This window comes from Hemiscyllium ocellatum, chromosome 10 (assembly GCF_020745735.1).
Source record: "Hemiscyllium ocellatum isolate sHemOce1 chromosome 10, sHemOce1.pat.X.cur, whole genome shotgun sequence".
In the NCBI taxonomy this organism is placed as follows: Eukaryota; Metazoa; Chordata; class Chondrichthyes; order Orectolobiformes; family Hemiscylliidae; genus Hemiscyllium; species Hemiscyllium ocellatum.
In genome coordinates, this window is record NC_083410.1 from 23129409 (window position 1) to 23150816 (window position 21408).

Genomic DNA, 21408 nt, shown 5'->3' on the forward strand with positions numbered 1-21408 from the left:
AACAGTGAGCTGCAGTTGTTTTTTTAACAATTAAACAATTCCAACAATTAGAGCAATTAAATGCAATTTCTCTCATTAACTGACGGCGGCACTTTAGCTATATTGAAGCAAAGTAAGATTGAAATTACATCTGACTAAGAATCAGGAATAGGCCATTTTGCCCCTTAAGTCTGCTCAGCAAGATCATAGATAAACAGATTGTAATCTCAAATCTGTCCTTGCACATGCCCTGAACTTTTCACCCCCTTCCTTACCAATAATTGATCTACCTCTGCCTTAAACTTATTGTAGACTCTGCTTCCAAAGCCAATACAAAAAGAGAGAGTTCCAAGGACTCCATTCCATCGGAGAGAAAAGTTTGCCTCATCTTGTATTAAATCAGCAAGTTCTTATTTTTAAATGGCAATTCTGAGTTATAGATCCTCCCCATAAAAGAAAACATTCTCTCTACTTGTACCCTATTAAGACGTCTCAAGATCTTTTATTTCCAATCAAGTTATCTCTTACTTTTCTAACTTCAAACAAATACAAGCCGAGCCTGTGCAGCCATTCCTCATAATACAACTCACTTATTCCATTAATCTGGTAAACCTTCTCTGAACTACTTCCAATGCATTTACATCCTTCCTTAAATAAGGTGACCAATGTTGTGCACAGTACTTCAAATGGGGTCCCACCAGTGCCCTGTAAACTGAAGCATAACCTCCCTACTTTGGTATTCAATTCCCCTTACAGTAAAAGATAATGTAATCGGTGTTTACAATAAAAAAAATGAAAAATTAAGCAGCCATTCTACTATCTCCAAATTCATGGTGTCCAGGAGAATGAGAAAACTGCAGTCCTCCAGTCTAAGATAATGGGCCTAACATTACTAATGGTCAGCTCACAATTCTATATGCATACCTCTAGCACACACCACAATAAATTTAGCACATTCATCTTATAATTGCATATAAATCCCCTGAACTTGCCTTGTATGGAAGTTCTGCACGTTTACATTCTTATAGGGAGCAGTCTTTCTCTGGCACCACAGCAGCAAACCTTCTTTAGCGGAGGTTTCTGCAAGGGAAGAGAAAAGAAAAATCACTGTTTCAAGTGTGTACTAACAGTGATTACCATCAGATGAGAAAAAATTTAGTTAGATACATAAAATCAACAAGGCAAAAGTTCTTCATTTACAAAAATGGAAATTGCTGGAGAAACTCAGCTGCGTGACAGCATCTGTGGAGAGAATGCAGAGTCCAGTGATCGTCCTTTGGGACTGGAACATTAAGACTGCCTTCTCTCAACAGACACTGGCAGACCTGCTGAGTTTCTCTAGCAATTTCTGATTTGCAGCATCTGCAGTTCTTTGTTTCATTTTAAAATTCTTAGTACTCTGCCAGAAGCTATGTCTGACTCAGTGCCAATACCTCATAAGAACTAGGAGCAGCAGTAGGCCATCCGGCCCTTCGAGCCTGCTCCGCCATTCAATAAGATTGTGGCTAATCTTTTTGTGGACTCAGCTCCAATTACCTGCATTTTCACCATATCCCTTAATTCCTTTATTTTTCAATAAAAAAAATCTACCTTAGCTTTAAAAGTGTTTACTGAAGTAGCGTTAACTACTTCCCTGGGTAAGGAGTTCCTTAGATTAACAACCCCCTGGGTGAAGAGATTTCTTCTCAATTCAGTCCTAAATCTTCACCCTTTAAGATTGAGGCTATACCCTTTTGTCCTAGCTTCACTTGCCAGTGAAAACATCCAATCTCCTTCTATTTTATCTATTCCCTTAATAATTTTAAAATCTTTCTATAAGATCTCCCTTCATTCTTCTGAATTCAAAGGAATATAATCCCAGTCGACTCAGTCTCTCCTCATAAGGAAACTCCCTTAACTCCGGAATCAACCAAGTGAACCTCCTCTGCACCCCTCCAGTGCCAGTATATCCTATCTCAAGTAAGGAGACTAAAACTGCATGCGGTACACAACGTGTGGCCTCACCAGTACCTTGTACAGCTGCAACAACATTACCTCTCTGCTTTTAAATTCAACCTCTTTAGCAATGAAGGAAAAAGTTCTTTTTGCCTTCCTAATTACTTGTTATACCTGCAGACCTACCTTCTGTGATTCATGCACAAAGACACCCAGGTCCCTCTGCATAGCAGCATGCTGCAACTTCTTACCATTCGAGTAACCTTTTTTACTGTTACTCCTTCCAAAATGTATGACTTCATATTTATTAACATTGTATCCCATCTGCCAGACCTTTGCCCACTCAATGCATCTATGTTCCTCTGCAAAGTTTCACAGTCCTCTGCCCACTTTACTCTGCCACTCATCTTCGTGTCATCTGCAAATTTTGATATCATACCCATGGTCTGCAACTCCAAGTCATCTGTATAAAATGTAAATTGCAGACCCAACACTGATCCGAGGCACACCACAAGTCACTGATTGCCAGCCAGAATAGCACTCATTTATCCCCACCCTTTGCTTCTCGTCAGTCAACCAATCCTCTATCCATGCTGATACTCTACCCATAATGCCATGATTCTTTAGCTTATGCAGCAGTTCTTGTGCAGCACCTTGTCAAAGGCCTTCTGGAAATCTAGGTACACCACATCCATTTGGTCCCTGCTGTCCACCTTGCTCAAAATGTCTTCATAGAATTCCAAAAGATTTGTCAAGCATGACATACCCTTCATGAATCCATGCTGCGTCTATCCAATTGGACAATTTCTTTCGAGATGCCCTGCTATTTCTTCCTTGATAATGGACTCAACCATCTTCCCCACTACAGAGGTTAAGCTAACTGGTCTAGAATTCCCCATCTTTTGTCTACCTCCCTTTTCAAACAGTGGTAAACAGCAAATGTGTTACCAATCTGCTAGGACTGCCAGTGTCCAGTGAATTTCGGAAAATTACTGCCAGTGCATTTGCTATATCTGCCAGCATCTCCCTGGGATGCATTCCATCAGGGCTAGGAGACTTATCTATCCTTCATTCCATTAGTTTGCCCAACACTACCTCTTCCCTGATAATGATTGTTTCCAGGTCCTCAACTACCTTTGTCTGTCTGTCACTTACTGGCATATTATTAGTATGCTCTACTGTGAAGACCAATACAAAATATCTGTCAATGCCTTGGCCATTTCATCATATCCCATAACTAAATGCCCCTTCTCATCCTCTAAAGGACGAATGTTTACATTAGCCACTCTTTTTTCATTTTATTCATAGAAACATTTGCTACCTGTCTTTACAGTCTGTGCTAATTTTTTCTTATGTGCTATCTTTCTTTTCTTTATAGCTCTTTTTGTGGCTTTCTGTTGACTTTTAAAGTTTTCTCAATCTTCTGGATTCCTACTGTTTTTGGTCACTTTGTATGCCTTCTCTTTCAATTTGATAGCTTCCCTTATTTCTTTAGACACCGATGGCAGATTACCTCTCTTTTTACAGTCCTTCTTCACTGGAATATACTTTTGCTGAGCACTTCGAAAAATTTCTTTGAAAGTCCTCCACTGCTCATCAACTGTCCCCTTGTTTAATCACATGGCCCTGGTATTGGATTTTACCTTCACACTCTACATGTATATTCTAAATTCAACCATACTATGATCACTCCTTCCAAGAGAATCCTGAACTATGAGGTCATTAATTATTCCTGCCTCATTACACAGGACCAGATCTAGGATAGCTTGCTCCTTCATTTGTTCCATTACATACTGTTCAAGAAAACTATCACAAATACACTCGTAGAGTCATAGAGATGTACAGCATGGAAACAGATCCTTCAGTCCAACCCATCCAACCCAACCCAGATATCTCAACCCAATCTAGTCCTATCTGCCAACACCCAACCCATATTCCTCCGAACTCTTCCTATTTATATAACCATCCAAATGCTTTTTAAAAGTTGCAATTGTACCAGCCTCGACCACTTCCTCTGACAGCTCATTCCATACAGGTACCACCCTCTGTGTGAAAAAGCTTCCCCTTAGGTCTCTTTTATATCTTTCCCCTCTCACCATAAATCTATGCCCTCTAATTCTGGACTCCCCGATCCCAGGGAAAAGACTTGGTCTATTTACCCTATCCATGCCCCTCACAATTTTGTAAACCTCTATAAGGTCACCCCTCAGCCTCTGACGCTCCAGGGAAAACAGCCCCAGCCTGTTCAGCCTCTCCCTATAGCTCAAATCCTTCAACCCTGACAACATCCTTGTACATCTTTTCTGAACACTTTCAAGTTTCACGACATCTTTCTGATAGGAAGACCAGGATTGCATGCAATATTCCAAAAGCGGCCTAACTAATGTTCTGTACAACTGCAACATGACCTCCCAACTCCTGTATTCAATACTCTGACCAATAAAGGAAAGCATACCAAATGCCTTCTTCACTATCCTATCTACCTGCGACTCCACTTTCAAGGAGCTATGGACCTGCACTCCAAGGTCTCTTTGTTCAGCAACACTCTCTAGGACCTTACCATAAAGTGTACAAGTCCTGCTAAGATTTGCTTTCCCAAAATGCAGCACCTCTCATTTATCGGAATTAAACTCCATCTGCCACTTCTCAGCCCATTGGCCCATCTGGTGAAGATTCTGTTGTAATCTGAGGTAACCCTCTTCACTGTCCACTACACCTCCAATTTTGGTGTCATCTGCAAACTTACTAACTGTACCTCTTATGCTCACATCCAAATCATTTATATATATGACAAAAGGTAGAGGACCTAGTACAGATCCTTGTGGCACTCCACTGGTCACAGGCCTCCAGTCTGAAAAACAACCCTCCACCACCACCCTCTGTCTTCTACCTTTGAGCCAGTTTTGTATCCAAATGGTTAGTTCTCCCTGTATTCTGAGAGATCTAACCTGCTCACCAGTCTCCTATGGGGAACCTTGTCAAATGCCTTACTGAAGTCAATGGAGATCACATCTACCACTCTGCCCTCAATCTTCTTTGTTACTTCCTCAAAAAACTCAATAAAGTTCATGAGACTTGATTTCCCACGCACAATGCCATGTTGACTATCCCTAATCAGTCCTTGCATTTCCAAATACATGCACATCCTGTCCCTCAGGATTCCCTCCAACAACTTGCCCACCACTGACATCAGGCTCACTGGTCTATAGTTCCCTGGCTTGTCCTTACCTCTCCTCAAACAGTGGCACCACGTTAGCCAACCTCAGTCTTCAATAGTCATCTGTGACTATCGACGATACAAATATCTCAGCAAGTGGCCCAGCAAACACTTCTCTAGCTTTCCACGGAGTTCTTGGGTACACCTGATCAGGTCCTGGGGATTTATCCACCTTTATGCGTTTCAAGACATCCAGCACTTCCTCCTCTGTAATATGGACATTTTCCAAGGTGTCACCATCTATTTCCCGACAGTCTATATCTTCCATATCCTTTTCCACAGTAAATGCTGATGCAATCTATTCGTTTAGCATCTCCCCCATTTTCTGTGGCTTCACAAAGGCCACCTTGCTGATCTTTGAGGGGCCCTATTCTCTCCCTAGTTACCCTTTTGTCCTTAATGTTTTTGTAAAACCCCTTTGAATTCTCCTTAATTCTATTTGCCAAAGCTACCTCACGTCCCCTTTTTGCCCTCCTGATTTCCCTCTTAAGTATACTCCTACTGCCTTTATACTCTAAGGATTCACTCGATCTATCCTGTCTATGCCTTACGTATGCCTCCTCCTTTTTCGCAATCAAACCCTCAATTTTGTTAGTCATCTAGCATTCCCTACACCTACCAGCCTCCCTTTCACTCTGACAGGAACATACCTTCTCTGGATTCTTGTTCTCTCATTGTTGAAGGCTTCCCATTTTCCAGCCATCCCTTTACCTGCAAACATCTGCCCCCAATCAGTTTTGAAAGTTCTTGCCTAATACTGTCAAAATTGGCCTTTCTCCAATTTAGAACTTCAACTTTTAGATCTGGTCTATCCTTTTCCATCACTATTTTAAATCTATTAGAATTATGGTCACTGGCCTCAAAGTGCTCCCCCGCACCTCAGTCACCTGCCCTACCTTATTTCCCAAGAGTAGGTCAAGGTTTGCACCTTCTCTAGTAGATACATCCACATACTGAATCAGAAAATTTTCTTGTACACACTTAAATTCCTCTCCATCTAAGTCCTGAACACAATGGCACTCCCAGTCTATGTTTGGAAAGTTAAAATCCCCTACCATAACCACCCTATTATTCTTACAGATAACTGAGATCTCCTTACAAGTTTGTTTCTCAATTTCCCTCTGACTATTAGGGGGTCTTTACCTGGGGCAGTGTTTTGTAGAGGAATAAGACGGTGTTATTTTCTGGGTCTGTAGATTGTGGAGGAGCAAAAATGGCCTTTAGTAAAGTGTTATGTGCTTCTTGTCAGATGTGGGAGTTTAAAGAGAGTTTAAGGGTTACTGCGGATTATATCTGCAATAAATGCTGTTGGTTGTGAATCTTGTCAGATCAAATGGATCAGTTAGAGAGACAGTTAGAAGCAACGAGGAATTCGCAACAGCAACAGTATGTGATGGATGGCAGTTATAGGAAGGGGTGGGGGAGTCTCAGATACAGTCACATAGATGGGTTAACTCCAGGAAAGGTAAGAGGTTGGCAGCTAGTGCAGGAGTCTTCTGTGGCTATACTCATTTCAAACAAGTATGCTGTTTTGGAAAATGTAGGGGGTGATGGATTCTCAGAGGAATGTACCACAAACAGCCACGTTCCTGGTATTGAGACTGGCTCTGATGCAAGAGAGTTGCATCGGGTTCTAAGAGAACAATTGTAAGTTTGGGGGGGGGGGGGGGGGGGGGGGGGGGGGGTGTAGGACTAATAATTTAAACTGCGTTTATTTCAACTCAAGGAGCCTAACAGGGAAGGCAGATGAACTCAGGGCATGGTTAGGAACATGGGACTGGGATATCATAGCATTTACAGAAACATGGCTCAGGGATGGGCAGGAGAAAGTGAGGACCGCAGATGCTGGAGATCAGAGCTGAAAATGAGTTGCTGGAAAAGCGCAGGTCAGGCAGCATCCAAGGAGCAGGAGAGTCGACGTTTCAGGCATGAGCCCTTCTTCAGGTATGAGGAAAGTGTGTCCAGCAGGCTAAAATAAAAGGTAGGGACGAGCGTTGGAAATGTGATAGGTGGAAAGAGGTTAAGGTGAGGGTGATAGGCCAGACTGGGGGTAGGGGCAGAGGTCAGGAAGAAGATTGCAGGTTAGGAAGGCGATGCGGAGTTTGAGGGATTTGACTGAGACAAGGTGGGGGGAGGGGAAATGAGGAAACTGGAGAAATCTAGATTCATCCCTTGTGGTTGGAGGGTTCCTAGGCGGAAGATGAGGCACTCTTCCTCCAGCCGTCGTGTTGCTATGGTCTGGCGATGGAAGAGTCCAAGGACCTGCATGTCCTTGGTAGTGTGGGAGGGGGAGTTGAAGTGTTGAGCCACGGGATGGTTGGGTTGGTTGGTCTGTGTGTCCCAGAGGTGTTCCCTGAAATGTTCCACAAGTAGGCAGCCTGTCTCCCCAATATAGAGGAGGCCACATCGGGTGCAGCGGATGCAGTAAATCATGTGTGTGGAGGTGCAGGTGAATTTGTGGCGGATATGGAAGGATCCCTTGGAGCGTTGGAGGGAAGTAAGGGGGGAGGTGCGGGCGCAAGTTTTGCATTTCTTGCGGTTGCAGGGGAAGGTGCCGGGAGTGGAGGTTGGTTGGTGGGGGTTGTGCACCTGACAAGGGAGTCACGGAGGGAGTGGTCTTTTCGGAATGCTGATAGGAGAGGGGAGGGAAATATATCTCTGGTGGTGTCCGTTTGGAGGTGGTGGAAATGACGACAGATGATACGATGTGTGGGGAAGTTGGTGGGGTGGTAGGTGAGGACCAGTGGGGTTCTGTCCTGGTGGCGATTGGAGGTGTGGGGCTCAAGGGTAGAGGAGCGGGAAGTGGAGTAGATGCGGTGGAGGGCATCGTCAATCATGTCTGGGGGGAAATTGCGGTCTTTGAAGGAGGAGGCCATTTGTGTTGTACGGTATTGGAACTGGTCCTCCTGGGAGCAGATGCGGCGGAGACGAAGGAATTGGGAGTATGGGATGGTGTTTTTACAGGGGGCAGGGTGGGAGGAGGTGTAGTCTAGGTAGCTGTGGGAGTCGGTCGGTTTGTAGTAAATGTCTGTGTCGATTCGGTCGCCCGAGATAGAAATGGAAAGGTCTAGGAAGGGGAGGGAGGAGTCGGAGGCGGTCCAGGTAAATTTGAGGTCGGGGTGGAAGGTGTTGGTAAAGCGGATGAACTGTTCAACCTCCTCGTGGGGGCACGAGGCAGCGCCAATACGGTCATCAATGTAGCGGAGGAAAGGGTGGGGGTGGTGCCATTGTAGCTGTGAGCGGAGGAAAAGGTGGGGGGTGGTGCCAGTGTAGCTGCAAGCGGAGGAAAAGGTGGGGGGTGATGCCAGTGTAGCTGCGGCATCTCTGGGACACCTAGACCAACCAACCCAACCACCCCGTGGCTCAACACTTCAACTCCCCCTCCCACTCCACCAAGGACATGCAGGTCCTTGGACTCCTCCATTGCCAGACTATAGCAACACGACGGCTGGAGGAAGAGCACCTCATCTTCCACCTCGGAACCCCCCAACCACAAGGGACGAACCTAGATTTCTCCAGTTTCCTCATTTCCCCTCCCCCCTCCTTGTCTCAGTCAATTCCCTCGAACTCAGCACCGCCTTCCTAACCTGCAAAATTCTTCCTGACCTCTCCACCCCCACCCCCACTCTGGCCTATCACCCTCACCTTCCTGAAGGGCTCATGCCCGAAATGTCAACTCTCCTACTCCTTGGATGCTGCCTGACCTGCTGCGCTTTTCCAGCAATACATTTTCAGATCAGAGATGGGCAGGACTAGCATTTTAACATTCCAGGATACAAATGCTACAGGAAGGATAGAAAGGGAGGTGAGAGAGGAGGGGGAGTGGCGTTTTTGATAAGGGATAGCCTCACAGCTGTGCTGAGGGAGGATATTCCTGGAAATACATCCAGGGAAGTTATTTGGGTGGTTCTGAGAAATAAGAAGAGGATGATCACCTTTTTGGAATTGTACCCAACAAACTCCTCCTTAAGGCTACCCTGACTGAGCTGGTTTGACCAATCTACATGGACATTAAAATTCCCCATGACAATAGCAGTACCATTTTTATAGGCATTAGTTACTTCTTTGGTTTATTACCTGCCCCAATGTGATGTTATTATTTGGTGGCCTATAGACTACGCGCCTCAGTGACTTTTTTCTTCTTAGAATTCCTAATTTCCACCCAAATGGATTCAACCTCATTCTCCATAGATCCTACATCTCTCTGCACTATCCTGATGTTGTCTTTGAATATCAAAAGCTACACCATCTCCCTTACATTCCTGTCTGGTATCCCTGGATAATTTACTCCCAGTCATGACCATTCTCTAACCATCTCTCCACAATGGCTACCAAATCATATTCGTTCGCAATGATGATTTGTGCCATTAACACATCAACCTTGTTATGAATGTTACAAGCATTCAGGTCAAGTGCCTTTATGCTAGCTTTCTCAGAGTCATGGTTCACAAACATCTCCTGAGTTATCCTTCCTTTTTGCTTCTTTCATAGTCTGCCTTGAACTTAAACCCTCTTGCACACATGCTAACCTGCTGCTTATCTTTTTATATATCACCTCCACTTCGTATATAGCAAGGTCCTGAATAAATATCAGCCAGAATCTGAATTGAGCCAGTGCTGTCAGCACCAATCTGATCCACACCAGCTGTCTGGCCAACTGGCCCTACAAAAAAGTCTAAGTTGCTACAGCATTTACAGACATATTGTAGCTTGGAGCTGTGGATGATGATGATAGAAATAAATTAAAGATTTTGTTACATGGCAGGGCAGAAATGTCTCCAATTGCTGTTACCACTTGTCATCAGCATATCTTGGAAACATTTACAAGTAGATATCACAACCTGCTTTGATTCATTATGAACTCAGCTTTCTTAGCTGTCACACTCTCGGCTGGAACTTTAACTTGGAGCTTTTGACTGAGACACAGGTATCACCTCACATTGTCCCAAAACTTCCTTCCATCAGGCAAGAAATACTTGGCACAAATTACTAGGCATTTGGAAAATTCTCTCCTCAGGTCAAAAATGTCCTGTGTGACAGTTTTCCTGATTTTAAAATCAGGCACTAGTGTCAAATGAATGGTTTTATATCAATTGTCTGTTATTGATAGAACTGAATGAAGTCAGACATATAATTGGTGACAGTTCCAATGCTGCCAGTTTTGCACCACCACTCAAAATGAATTTCTATCACCTCCTGACTCCACCAATAGTTACATATGCATTTCAGCAACATGCATTGTTATTGTGTTGCTCAGAGTTACACTTGGCCATCCTCTAGTATTTATCATGTGGCTTCTTTCTTTTAAAACATCGCAGACCAAATTCCAGTTGTGGTCAGTTTGAACCTGGTAGTAATAGACTAGTGAGGTGCAAAATTTGGCATCCATGGCACCACTGATGTAGTCTGCAAATCACTTGAATTGAATTGAATTTATTGTCACGTGTATTGAAGCACAGTGAAAAGCTTGGTCTTGCGAGCAACACAGGCAGATCACAGAGTGAAGTAGCATAGATAAGTAAATAATAGGTAAACAGCAGCAAAAACAAAATCACAGATACAGGTGAATGTTAAGAGTTTGAGTGTCCATTCAGTATTCTAACAACAATAAAGTATAAACTGTTACGAATCTGGCTGAATCTGTACCTTCTCCCTGATGGTAGAGGTTGTAGAAAAACATTGCCAGGGTGGGATCGATCTTTGAGAATGCTGGCGGCCTTTCCTTGACAGCGTGCCTGGTAGATGGATTCTATCGATGGGAGGTTGGCCTTTGATTGTCCAAGCAGAGTTTGCAACTGTCTGTAGCAGTCTCCAATCTTGGATGGTACAGTTACCATACCAGGTAGTGATACATCCAGACAGAATGCTCTCCGTGGTGCACCTATAAAAGTTGGCAAGGGTATTTGCGGTCATGCCAAATTTCCTCAGCTGCCTGAGGAAGAGGAGACGTTGTTGGGCCTGTGTGTCACATGAAGAGTCCAAGTAAGCTTGTTGTGGATGACCACTCCCAAGAGCTTGACACTGTCCACTCGTTCCACCTCTTGTGCTGTTAATGTGTAGAGGGGGCAGGAATAACATTCCGCCAAAAGTTAGTAATGAGTTCCTTGGTTTTGCCAACAGTTGAGAGCTAGGTTGTTCTCAGTACACCATTTTTCCAGGTCTTCCACCTCCCGTCTGTAGGCTGTTTTGTCACTTATGCCAACCCAAATGGTGTGAAAGTCAGTTACAATAAACAGACAAGTCAATTTTTTTTTAAAAAAGAACACGTCTCTTCCAGAGGGCTACCTGAATATACATCATTCCTCACATCCTTATCTTTTATTCCTCTACAGAAAGCAATTTTAAGATCTATATTTTCAACCTTATTTCAGGCATCTCCTGATCTTTCCCTTCAAATCTTAGTGCCTGTTTGCTGGCCCACTTGCTTTTCTGAAATGTTCTGGGTCATAAATTCAGATTTTTATGACAAAGATTCATCCCCAGACTAGTTTGGAAGAAGCCAACAGCTTAGAAGTCCTTATATACATGAAGCCAATGAAAAGGAAATATCAGGCAGGGTGTATAGAGGGCAGCTATTCTATTAGCACTGGTTTTACAGCCCAGCACAACCAAAAGTTCTACCAAGCAAATAGGGAAGTCACATGATAAGTACTAGAAGTTGCCCATGTGAAAATCTGATCAACACAATAACAATAGATGTTGCTGAAATTCATATGTAACTATTGTGTGAGGTGGGGGGGGGGGGGGGGGGGGGGGGAGAGGGGGTGGTGGAGGAAGACAGAAATTCATTTTGAGTGGTGGTGCAAAACTCGCTGCATATGTAGGACCTCACATTCACTTATGGCAATAACAGACAACTGGATACGATACCTATTGTTTGACACTATCGCAGAGACATATACTATCTCTGCGAGTTTCACAAGAACTTAGAAATCTGGTTAATGTGATTGTACACCTGATGTTTTAATCACAGTCTAAGCCTTTGTTGAATGAGTTGCAGTGGATTGAACTGAGAAACTCATTTCACTTACCCTCCACAGATATGTCATGAATTGCAAAACGGAGGATGATTGTCCAAATCATACCTAAAGTCATCTTCACATTCCCATCCACTATTTCTACAATAGAAGAAATATAAAAGAGTTGAGAAGTGTTATTGCAATATCCAAGCTTCACATAAATGTAATTCCTTTAGAACTAAAAAATCATCATGTCATAAAAATGCCTGGAATTAAACAGCAATTGACCTTCACCCAGACTGTTAAAGATCACAACTGTTCCAGTATGAATGGCAAGACTAGACAGCATCCTCACTCTTATTCTGAATACTAGGGTTTAAAACTAAGAAACAAATATTGAATAAAAGTCAATGTCAAACTCAGCATTACAAGACTTTCTGGAGCTGCTAAAATCAAACTGCTAGCTTGGTTTTTTTTAAACTGAGTCTTGTGTAGGCAAATAGGAGGTGTTCGTTGAGAAATTCAAATTGCACCCAAAATAAATGGCAAGTTAAATTAATGGCACTGCACACTGACATCCAGCCAGTCTGAGGCCCAAGCAAAATGTGCCTTTGGACATTTACATGTTGTTGTGAGATATAGATGCCCAAATGACTGAACTTATTGTCAATAACGACAGGAAATTGGCTCCTACTTTGAACCAACTAGCAGGTTTGTTTTGGAACAGAAGAGATTAAATCCTGGAGTTGGTGATGAATGAAATGCAGCAGAGACTGGTGTATTTTCTTTTATGGACAGAAGGTTAAAAATAATTTCATGATCAGCCTGCAGCAGTCTCTTACTATTTCACAACACAAACATTTCAGACCATATTACCTTCAGCACCAATTGATACAAGCTTTACTCCTTTGCTGGAAATGTAATCCAATGCTTTGTTAACATTTGCAATTTTATGGAATCGCATCTTGCCTTGATCTGGCTTTGGAAGTCGCTCACCTTGACAGAGAAAGAAATGTATTTAAAAACAATTCAATCATAATATATTAAAATTTGAACATAATACGGTTTATTCTGAAAATAGCGAGTGTAATATCTGAAGAATGGAAACTCTGAGAAGCAGTTTGACAATAATGGATTAGGGAAGTGCATTTGAACAGTAGACAGGGCAAAGGCTAAACCCTTCCTATTCATATACCCATCCAGATGCCTTTGCTAGTATATACATTCCCCTAATGCACAAACACCCATGTTCAATTAAAGAAGTTAAAGGTTACATTAGATAAAAGGAAGTGGCTTATTGGGATACCAGGAAAATAAAAGCAAACCCAATATAGTTCCCAATATTGAACTCAAAGGATGACAAAGAAATTGTTTCAGAAAGAGAATATGACTAGCAAATGAGCGAGGACTGTAAGAACTTCTTTAGGAAAAGGAAAAGGTAAAGGTAAAGGTGAGTTAGGATAAATGGAGACCCAATACAGTTAGGAAACGGTAGAGATTCTAAAGAGATTCAAAGTAACTTTGCATCCATCTTCATAAAAGACAGAAATCTTTCAGAAATACCAGGTAGCCAAAGGAGCTGTGAAACTAAGGAACTGGTATTAGAAAAAAGATAATACTGGAAAAGTTAACCGGATTAAAGATAGATAAATCCAATGGACCAGATGGGTTTTGTCCTGGAGTGTTGAAGTTAGAGCAATATTGGATGTTGGGTGGTTATCTTCCAAAAATCCTATGGATTGTGGAGTGTAGTAAATGTAAACCTATTATTTTAGAAGGGATGGAGAAGAATGTTGAACAACTGCAAATCTGTTTGTTTCAGATCAGCAGTAGGAAAGATGTTAATTCTTTTATAAAGAATGTGATAACTGGACATAGGAAAGAATGGTAAAATTGGACAGCATCAACAGAATTTTTGGAAGTGAAATAATGTCTGTGAAACTTGGATTTTTTTTTGAGGATATTTCTAGTAGCATTGATAAACGAGAACCAGTAGTTGTGATGTATTTGGATTTTCAGAAGAGTTTTATTAAGTCCTATACAGGAGATTAGTAAATGAAATTAGATTGCATGGAATTAAAAGAAATATACTAATATTGTTTGAAAATTGCTTAACTGACTGAAAGCAGAGGGTTGGAATAAACAGATTATTTTCAGAATGGCAGAGTATTACTAGTAGGCTACCACAAGACTCAGTGCTAAGTCCACAGCTGGTCAATTTTTAAAAAAAATTGAAACTATTTAGCTAAGAGATCAATTATAATGGTTATCATCATCAATTTAGGGAACTGGGTTGGAACACAGGTCATGAGGAGGATACAAGAGCCTTCATCCAAACTTGGACAAGCTACCAGAATGGGCTGGAATGGCTGGTGGAATGCAATGGGAACAAGTGTGAACTGATATTAAAAAAACACAGCATATTTATTTATTGGTGAGATTTTAGAATGTACAGGTGTCCAAAGGGACCTGGACATCTTTATTAAATTACAAGTAATCAAAAGTTAGCATCAAGTCTAACAAAATATTTGGAAAGTAAATGGTATGTTGGTGTTCATTGCATATGGGCAAGAGTCCAGGTGTAGAGTTGTTTTGCTGCAATTGTATGGAGCTTTGATGAGACCTCACTTTTTTTTAAAAAAACAGCTTTAGTCTCCTTACCAAAGCAGAGCTGTGCTTTCAATGAAGGACGTAGAATGGATTAATCCCTGGATGGCAGGACAGTCTTAAAAGGAGAGATTGAGGAAACTGGCCTGTATTCTCTAGAGTTTTGAATAATGAAGGTTGCCTTCATTGAAGCTTACAAAATTCTTGCAGGGCATGGCAGGATGGATAAATGTAAATAAGATCTTTCTCCTTTTGATTTTGCTTCAGATGTTTCTCCTTACTGATTACTCAAACCAGAGAACATCATCTTAGGATAAGAGGTATTTCAGACTGAGATCAGGAGGAAGTTCTTCATCTGGGGGTGGTACATCTTTGGAAATTCCTACTGCAGAGTACTGTAAAAGCTCAATTACTGAGCATGTTTATGACAGAAAATCAAAAGACATAGAACGTACAACAATACAGTGCAGAACAGGCCCTTCGGCCCTCGATGTCGCACCGACCTATGAACTATTCTTAGCTTATCCCCCTACACTCTCTCATCATCATCCATGTGCTTTTCCAAGGATTGTTTAAATCTCCCTAATGTGGCTGAGTTGACTACATTAGCAGGTAGGGCATTCCATGCCCGTACCACTCTCTGTATAAAGAACCTGTCTCTGACATCTGTCTTAAATCTATCACCCCTCAATTTGTAGTTTTGCCCCCTTGTACATGCTGATGTCATCATCCTAGGAAAAAGACTTTCACTGTCTACCCTATCTAATCTTTTGATCATCTCGTATGTCTCTTAGCCGCCTTCTTGCTAATGGGAAGATGTCCAAGTCTCTCAGCCTTTCCTCATAAGACCTTCCCTCCAGGCCAGACAACATCCTGGTAAATCTCCTCTGCACCTTTTCCAATGCTTCCACATCCTTCCTGAAATATGGGGACCAGAACTGTACAGAATATTCCAAGTGTGGCCGCACCAGCATTTTGTATAGTTGCAGACCAATAATATCAATGCATATTGGTGATAGACAAGAAAGTGGCATTGATAAAAATTAACTTTTAAAGCTTGGATTTCAAAATTGTAGCATAATCATGTTGAGCACTTTCGTGATTTTATTTTGTTTTAAACAAAGGTCCTGGAATAATGACCTAGTCCAGTATCTATCATATTTATACTCTGGGTTTATGACGGGTAGAGTAAGCACTGAAGGACCCAAGTTTATTTTCAGTTTAGGATAATCATGGATAAACTTTAATTTGGAAAACCCAGAGATTGAATGTAAGGGAAGTTCACAGGAGACCTGACTGGGGCAGAAGTATAGTTTGCTCTCATTACAGGAGTAGAGAACAGTTCAGGGAAAGGACCATTACCTCAGTAGAAACATTTAGATTGTGAAACTCCTAAACCATGAAAACTGGCATGGTAAGTAAACTGTTAGGAATTAGTTATGTGGAACTGAAGAAGTTGAGAAATTGACTGTACTTTCTGTGGATTTGAATCACTAAATTAATGGTATTTTGAATTAAGTTGAAACTTTATTTTGCTGTGTTTTTTTCTAAACTATTCTAGATTTTATAGCATGGCTTTTATTTATTTTGTGTAATAAATCTGTTCTGTTATTAAAGAAATTCTGCAGCCTCATGTGACTGAATTCCAGTGACCAACCACTATATTACCTAAAATTTTAAACAAATTCTGTCAAGCCAAATTTCAGTTTGGGTTCTGACTTTAGTAGTAGTATTATCAGCTTGAAACTGGGGTCACATGATCTAATTGAATGATGGATCAGGGGGCGGCGGGGGTGTGGTGAAGTCAATTATAACAACACTACTGGCCACTTGGCTAAGTTAAGTAAACTCATTACAGACCAAGAATAAAACTTTTAACTAACCTGTCCCTGTAAGCTTACTTTGAATTACAAATCCTTTGTCTTTTATGAAACTAATAGTCTGACTTAAATTACCTGAAATAACTTCCAAAAGCAGCATAAGCTTGAGTCCATTTCTGAAGTCATCTTCAATGTTTTCAATTTGTGTGCCAGCTTTCCGCAAATGTGAATTGCACCAAGCAGTAAAAGTCTGAAACACAAAAATATTCATGACCGTCTGACTGGTCCTGTATTCTTAAGCAATGGAACAACTCATTCTCAAATTTAAGTAGTTTGGGAAGCAAAGTTCAAAAATTGTGCACTAGCTTTCACCTTTGTGGATATGGTAAAGTGCTATCAATGGCTGATTGGAAAGAAATATTTCACAATGTTAGTAAACATGATATTTTCAAAAAAAGTATATAACAGCAACAAATATACTGAATGGAAGAAGGCTTGGTGATTTGTAACAATGGCAAATTGATCTATAGGCTTAGGACCTTAGAGACTGAAGCTCAAATTGTTAAGGCTGCTCATAAAAGCTAATGGAATTCCAGATTTATTTTTTTGCAAGTAGCATATAATTGAAAAACCAAGAGCTTACATTAGATCTCAATATAAAGTAACTTTTTAATCATTCACAGGATGTGGTGTTAACTGGGTTTAAGCATTTATAGCTGACCCCCAAACTAGCCTTGAGAAGGTGCTGGTGAGCTGCCTTCTTGAAACGTTGCAATCCAAGCCAAGTAAAGACTTCCAAGTGTTGTTCAGAAAAGATGCCAGACAGGCACTGGAGAAATGAGAGATCAGTTACTTGCTGCAGAATTCCTAACCTGGCCTGCTTGTGCAGCCAGTGTTTATATATGGCTGATTCAGTTCAGTTTCTGGTAAAGAGCAAAAATTCGATAGGGGGCACAAAGAATTTCAACGCCATTGAATATCATGGAGAGAATGCCATATCATTTTGTTGGAGATGGTCATTTTCTGGCAATTATATGGCTTGCAAATGATGTCATTTACCAGTCCAAATTAGAATCAGAGGTCATCAGCACAGAAAAAAGGCCCAATGAATCTGCACCGGTCAAAAACACGCACATAACTAACTATACTAAACCCATTTTCCAGCACTTGATCCACAGACTTCTATGCCTTTGCACTGCAAGTATGTGTTGTCCAGGTTTTCTGCCGATGGATAAGGGCTGCTTCAATATCTAGAGTGTCGTAAACGATGCTGAGCCACGCACATTCATCAGCAAATATCCCTCAGTTCGGACTTTCGGTGGAGGAAAGGTTACGATGAAGGTGGTTGATTGTAGGAGAACACTGAGGTACTCCTCCAGTGATGTCCTGGAAATTAGATGATTGTCCTCCAGGAAAGTCAGGCACCTCCACTTGAGGTAGGTATGACTCTTAACATTGGGGTTTTCCCAATTCCCACTAACTTCTGTTTTGCAAGGGATTCTTGATGCCAATCAGTCAAATTCTGCCTTAATGTCAAGGGCAGTTACTAGATGTAAACAAAAAGTACTTTATGGCTGTGAGCAGTACTGGCTCACATTATGGGAAAAATAGTGATGTTAGAGAATTCAATGAACATTTACTTGATTATCTGGTACATACAAATTCCATTGTGGAAGTAGTTTGAAAAATTAGGATTTTGCTCACAAGATTCAGATTTTTAAAATTCATTTACAGGATGTGTGCATCACTGGCTGAGCCAGAGTTTTTGCCCATACTTAACTGCTCTTTGATTCGAAGGGTTTCGAGGTCAGTTTCAGAGGAAGTTAAGGTCAACCACATTAATGTGGGTCTGAACTCATAGGATAAGGATAATAGATTTCCTTACTGAAAAAGTATTTGTGAACCAGATGGAGTTTTGCAACAATTGTTACATGGTTACCTTTAGGCCAGCTTTTAATTCCAGATGATTTTTCTTTAATGTAAATATCAGCATCATCTATAAACTCTCACCCCCAGAGCCTTAGCCTAGGATTCACTAGCCCAGTGATCTTCTGGCCCCACTAGTCTATATTTGTGCTTTTAGGTCTCAGCTTTTAGTTTCATCTTATTTCTTCCAACTATCAACATAACTAGGACAGTGTAGTGGTAAGTACCTCTTGCTCTGGGATCACAGGTTCAGATCTCACAACAGCAACTAATGCAATTTAGAATTAAATTAATTCTGGAGTTGAAAACCAGTCTCAGTAACAGTTTAATGATTACCACCAACAACTGTCATTTTACAAAAATAAATATGGTTCACTAATGTCCTTTAGGAATGGAATTCTAATGTCTTTACCTGGACTGGTATACATTGTTTAGTAAGCCATTCCATTCAAGGGCAATTCGGGGATGAGCAACAAAAGCTGGACTTGTGAGCAATACCCATGTTACATGACAGAATAAAAATAACATTTGATAATACTGTTGTAAATTTGAAGTGGAAGGAGGACACTCTACTGATGTCACTGACCAGCCAGAGGCCAATAACCTAGATCGTGAATTAGCATCTCTGAGAAAGTAAGTACTGGAATTGGGAAGATGAACCTACAGGACAAAGTGAGGATTGCAGATGCTGGAAATCAGAAGAATCGAGAGTGTGATGCTGAGAATGAGCCGAGGAATGAGACTTGTGGGCTGGGGGGCTAAGTGACAAAGGGGAGGGGGTGGCTGGGGTAGCTGAGAACACGAATGGTAGATGAAAGGCCAGAGAGAAGGGTAGAGCAGACAGATGCGAGAGATGATGGACAGGTCAAGAGGGTAGTGCCAGGTTGGAGGCTTGGGACTGGGATAAGGCGAAGGGAAGGGGAAATAGGAAACTGGTGAAATCCACATCAATCCCATGTGGTTGCAGGATCCCAAGGTGGAAGAGATGTTCTTCCTCCAGGTGTTGGGTGGTTGGGGTTTGGTGATGGAGGCGGCCCAAGACCTGCATGTCCTTGGCGGAATGGGACACCAGCACCAACCAGTCCCACCGCCCCATGGCTGAACAGTATTCATTCCCTCCCCTCCCCATCAAGGACATGCAGACCCTGGGCCTCCTCTATCACCGAACTCTAACCACCCGCCACCTGGAGGAAGCACACCTCTTCTTCTACTTTGGGCCCTGCAGCCACATGGGATTAATGTGGATTTCATCAGTTTCTTCATTTCCCCTTACCCCACCTTATCACAGTCCCAAGCCTCCAACATGGCTTCGCCCTCTTGACCTGCCCATCATCCTTCCCATCTATCCACTCACCTTATCACTTTCTCCCCCCACTCATCTACCTTTCCCCCAGGTCCCAGCCCCAATTCCAATCCCCTCCGATTTATTTCAGCTGTCCCCCGGTTCATTCCTGATGAAGGGCTTATGCTCGAAACATTGGTTCTCCTGCTCCTCGGATGCTGCCTGACCTGCTATGCTTTTCCAGCACCACACACTCGAAGGTGAACATAAAGTTGAGGTGCAGGAAACAGGGTCCTGGGAGGGACGAGAGCAAGTATCAAGTCTAATCTCTGCTAAGCAAATATTTGGTAACAACCAGTCAAGGAAGCATATTCAAGGCCAATCAATGCTCAGATTTAGTTGTCAAAGGGATCTCATGGTTCAGTCAGTTCTCAAAAAAGGGATGTAGACAGAAAGTAATGAAAACAGACGCGATAATGAGTCAAGTCAGCAGCTAGTTTAAATACCAATAACGAACGCAAACATTAGGAAATACATTAACTTTGTATGCATTAATTTAGTTTGGTTTTTTTGAATGAGCAACGCATTGAATTTGTCTTTCAAGTAGAGAGACTCTGTTTTAAGTGTGTCTGGTATTTGAAACTGGTGACAGCATTTAATCTCTGATGAAAGTTAATGAAGAATGCTGGGCATCTACCACCTGTTAGCAATTCATTTCAGAAATAATGAACTTGACAGCTCCATGAATTACAATGTAAAACATTTCCACAATATATGCTGCTGTTGGCAGATTATATTGCTGATATTCCTTGGCAATGTTCAAGGACAAAATATTAAAAGTCCTCTCTAACTCTTCTCAGTTCGTGCATTTCTACTTAGCCCCCATTCGCTGTTTGAACTGCTAGCTGCAAATTATGCAGAGTTTGACAAATATCCATTTTCATTGAAGCTGACAATAGTGATTATAGTTTTGTGCATTATAAGAGTTACAATGATTTCTTCTGATCTTCATTTGCAGCTTGTTAATTTTATAGTCAGTTTTGTAGTTCAAGTAAAGACATTCCAAAATGTAAAAGTCTGTTTTTATCTGTATTACACATGCTTTTCATCATTTTCAAGACCAGATGCAATCCAAATAAAGTTACAGAAACTATGGATTGATAGCATCAATATTAAAATGGAAACTATCCCTGAATTAAAACAAGTTTGCCCAGCCTGCTGTAGAAGGGACTTGCTTTATAGTGTCTGATTGCTTGACCAAAAGCATAGCAATGGCAAGATTGCATCACACTTTATATTTAAAAAGCTCTGCACTTAATATGTGACATCTGAAGTGTAGACAAAATAAAACAGAGGAAACAAAATAAAACAGACTCTGCACAAGTCAATTGAATGTAATTTTAAGCTAAAATCTAAGTAAAACAGCACCAGGATAGTTATGGTGCACATGCCTCCCTTTGAATAGGTAAACTGCTTTCAAATCAAAACTAATTTGGCATGCTGGACCTGGATTTCAATATCAGATATCTATGATTAATCAACAGTGTGTTGTCAAGTGATTGCAACGTCTTGCAACCAGAACCTGCGGTTTACACTTGCAATAATACCAAAATAAATTACAAAGCATTAGCATGGACTTGTTCGGAGGAAGGGAAAACAAAAGGCAGAAAAAAGTCCCCCAGT

The 21408-nt window shown here is 41.5% G+C and overlaps 1 protein-coding gene across 1 annotated transcript in view; it reads right to left on the reverse strand.

Annotated features, from left to right (window-relative positions):
• LOC132819689 (alpha-actinin-2-like) overlaps nt 1-21408 on the reverse strand; it is a 109153-nt gene that overhangs the window by 44461 nt on the left and 43284 nt on the right. Inside the window, exons 2-5 of the mRNA XM_060831347.1 lie at nt 16653-16767; nt 12967-13086; nt 12163-12249; nt 972-1059 (exon numbers count right to left, since the gene is read on the reverse strand). Coding sequence (XP_060687330.1) covers nt 972-1059; nt 12163-12249; nt 12967-13086; nt 16653-16767 — 410 coding nt within the window. The remainder of the gene's footprint in view (nt 1-971; nt 1060-12162; nt 12250-12966; nt 13087-16652; nt 16768-21408) is intronic.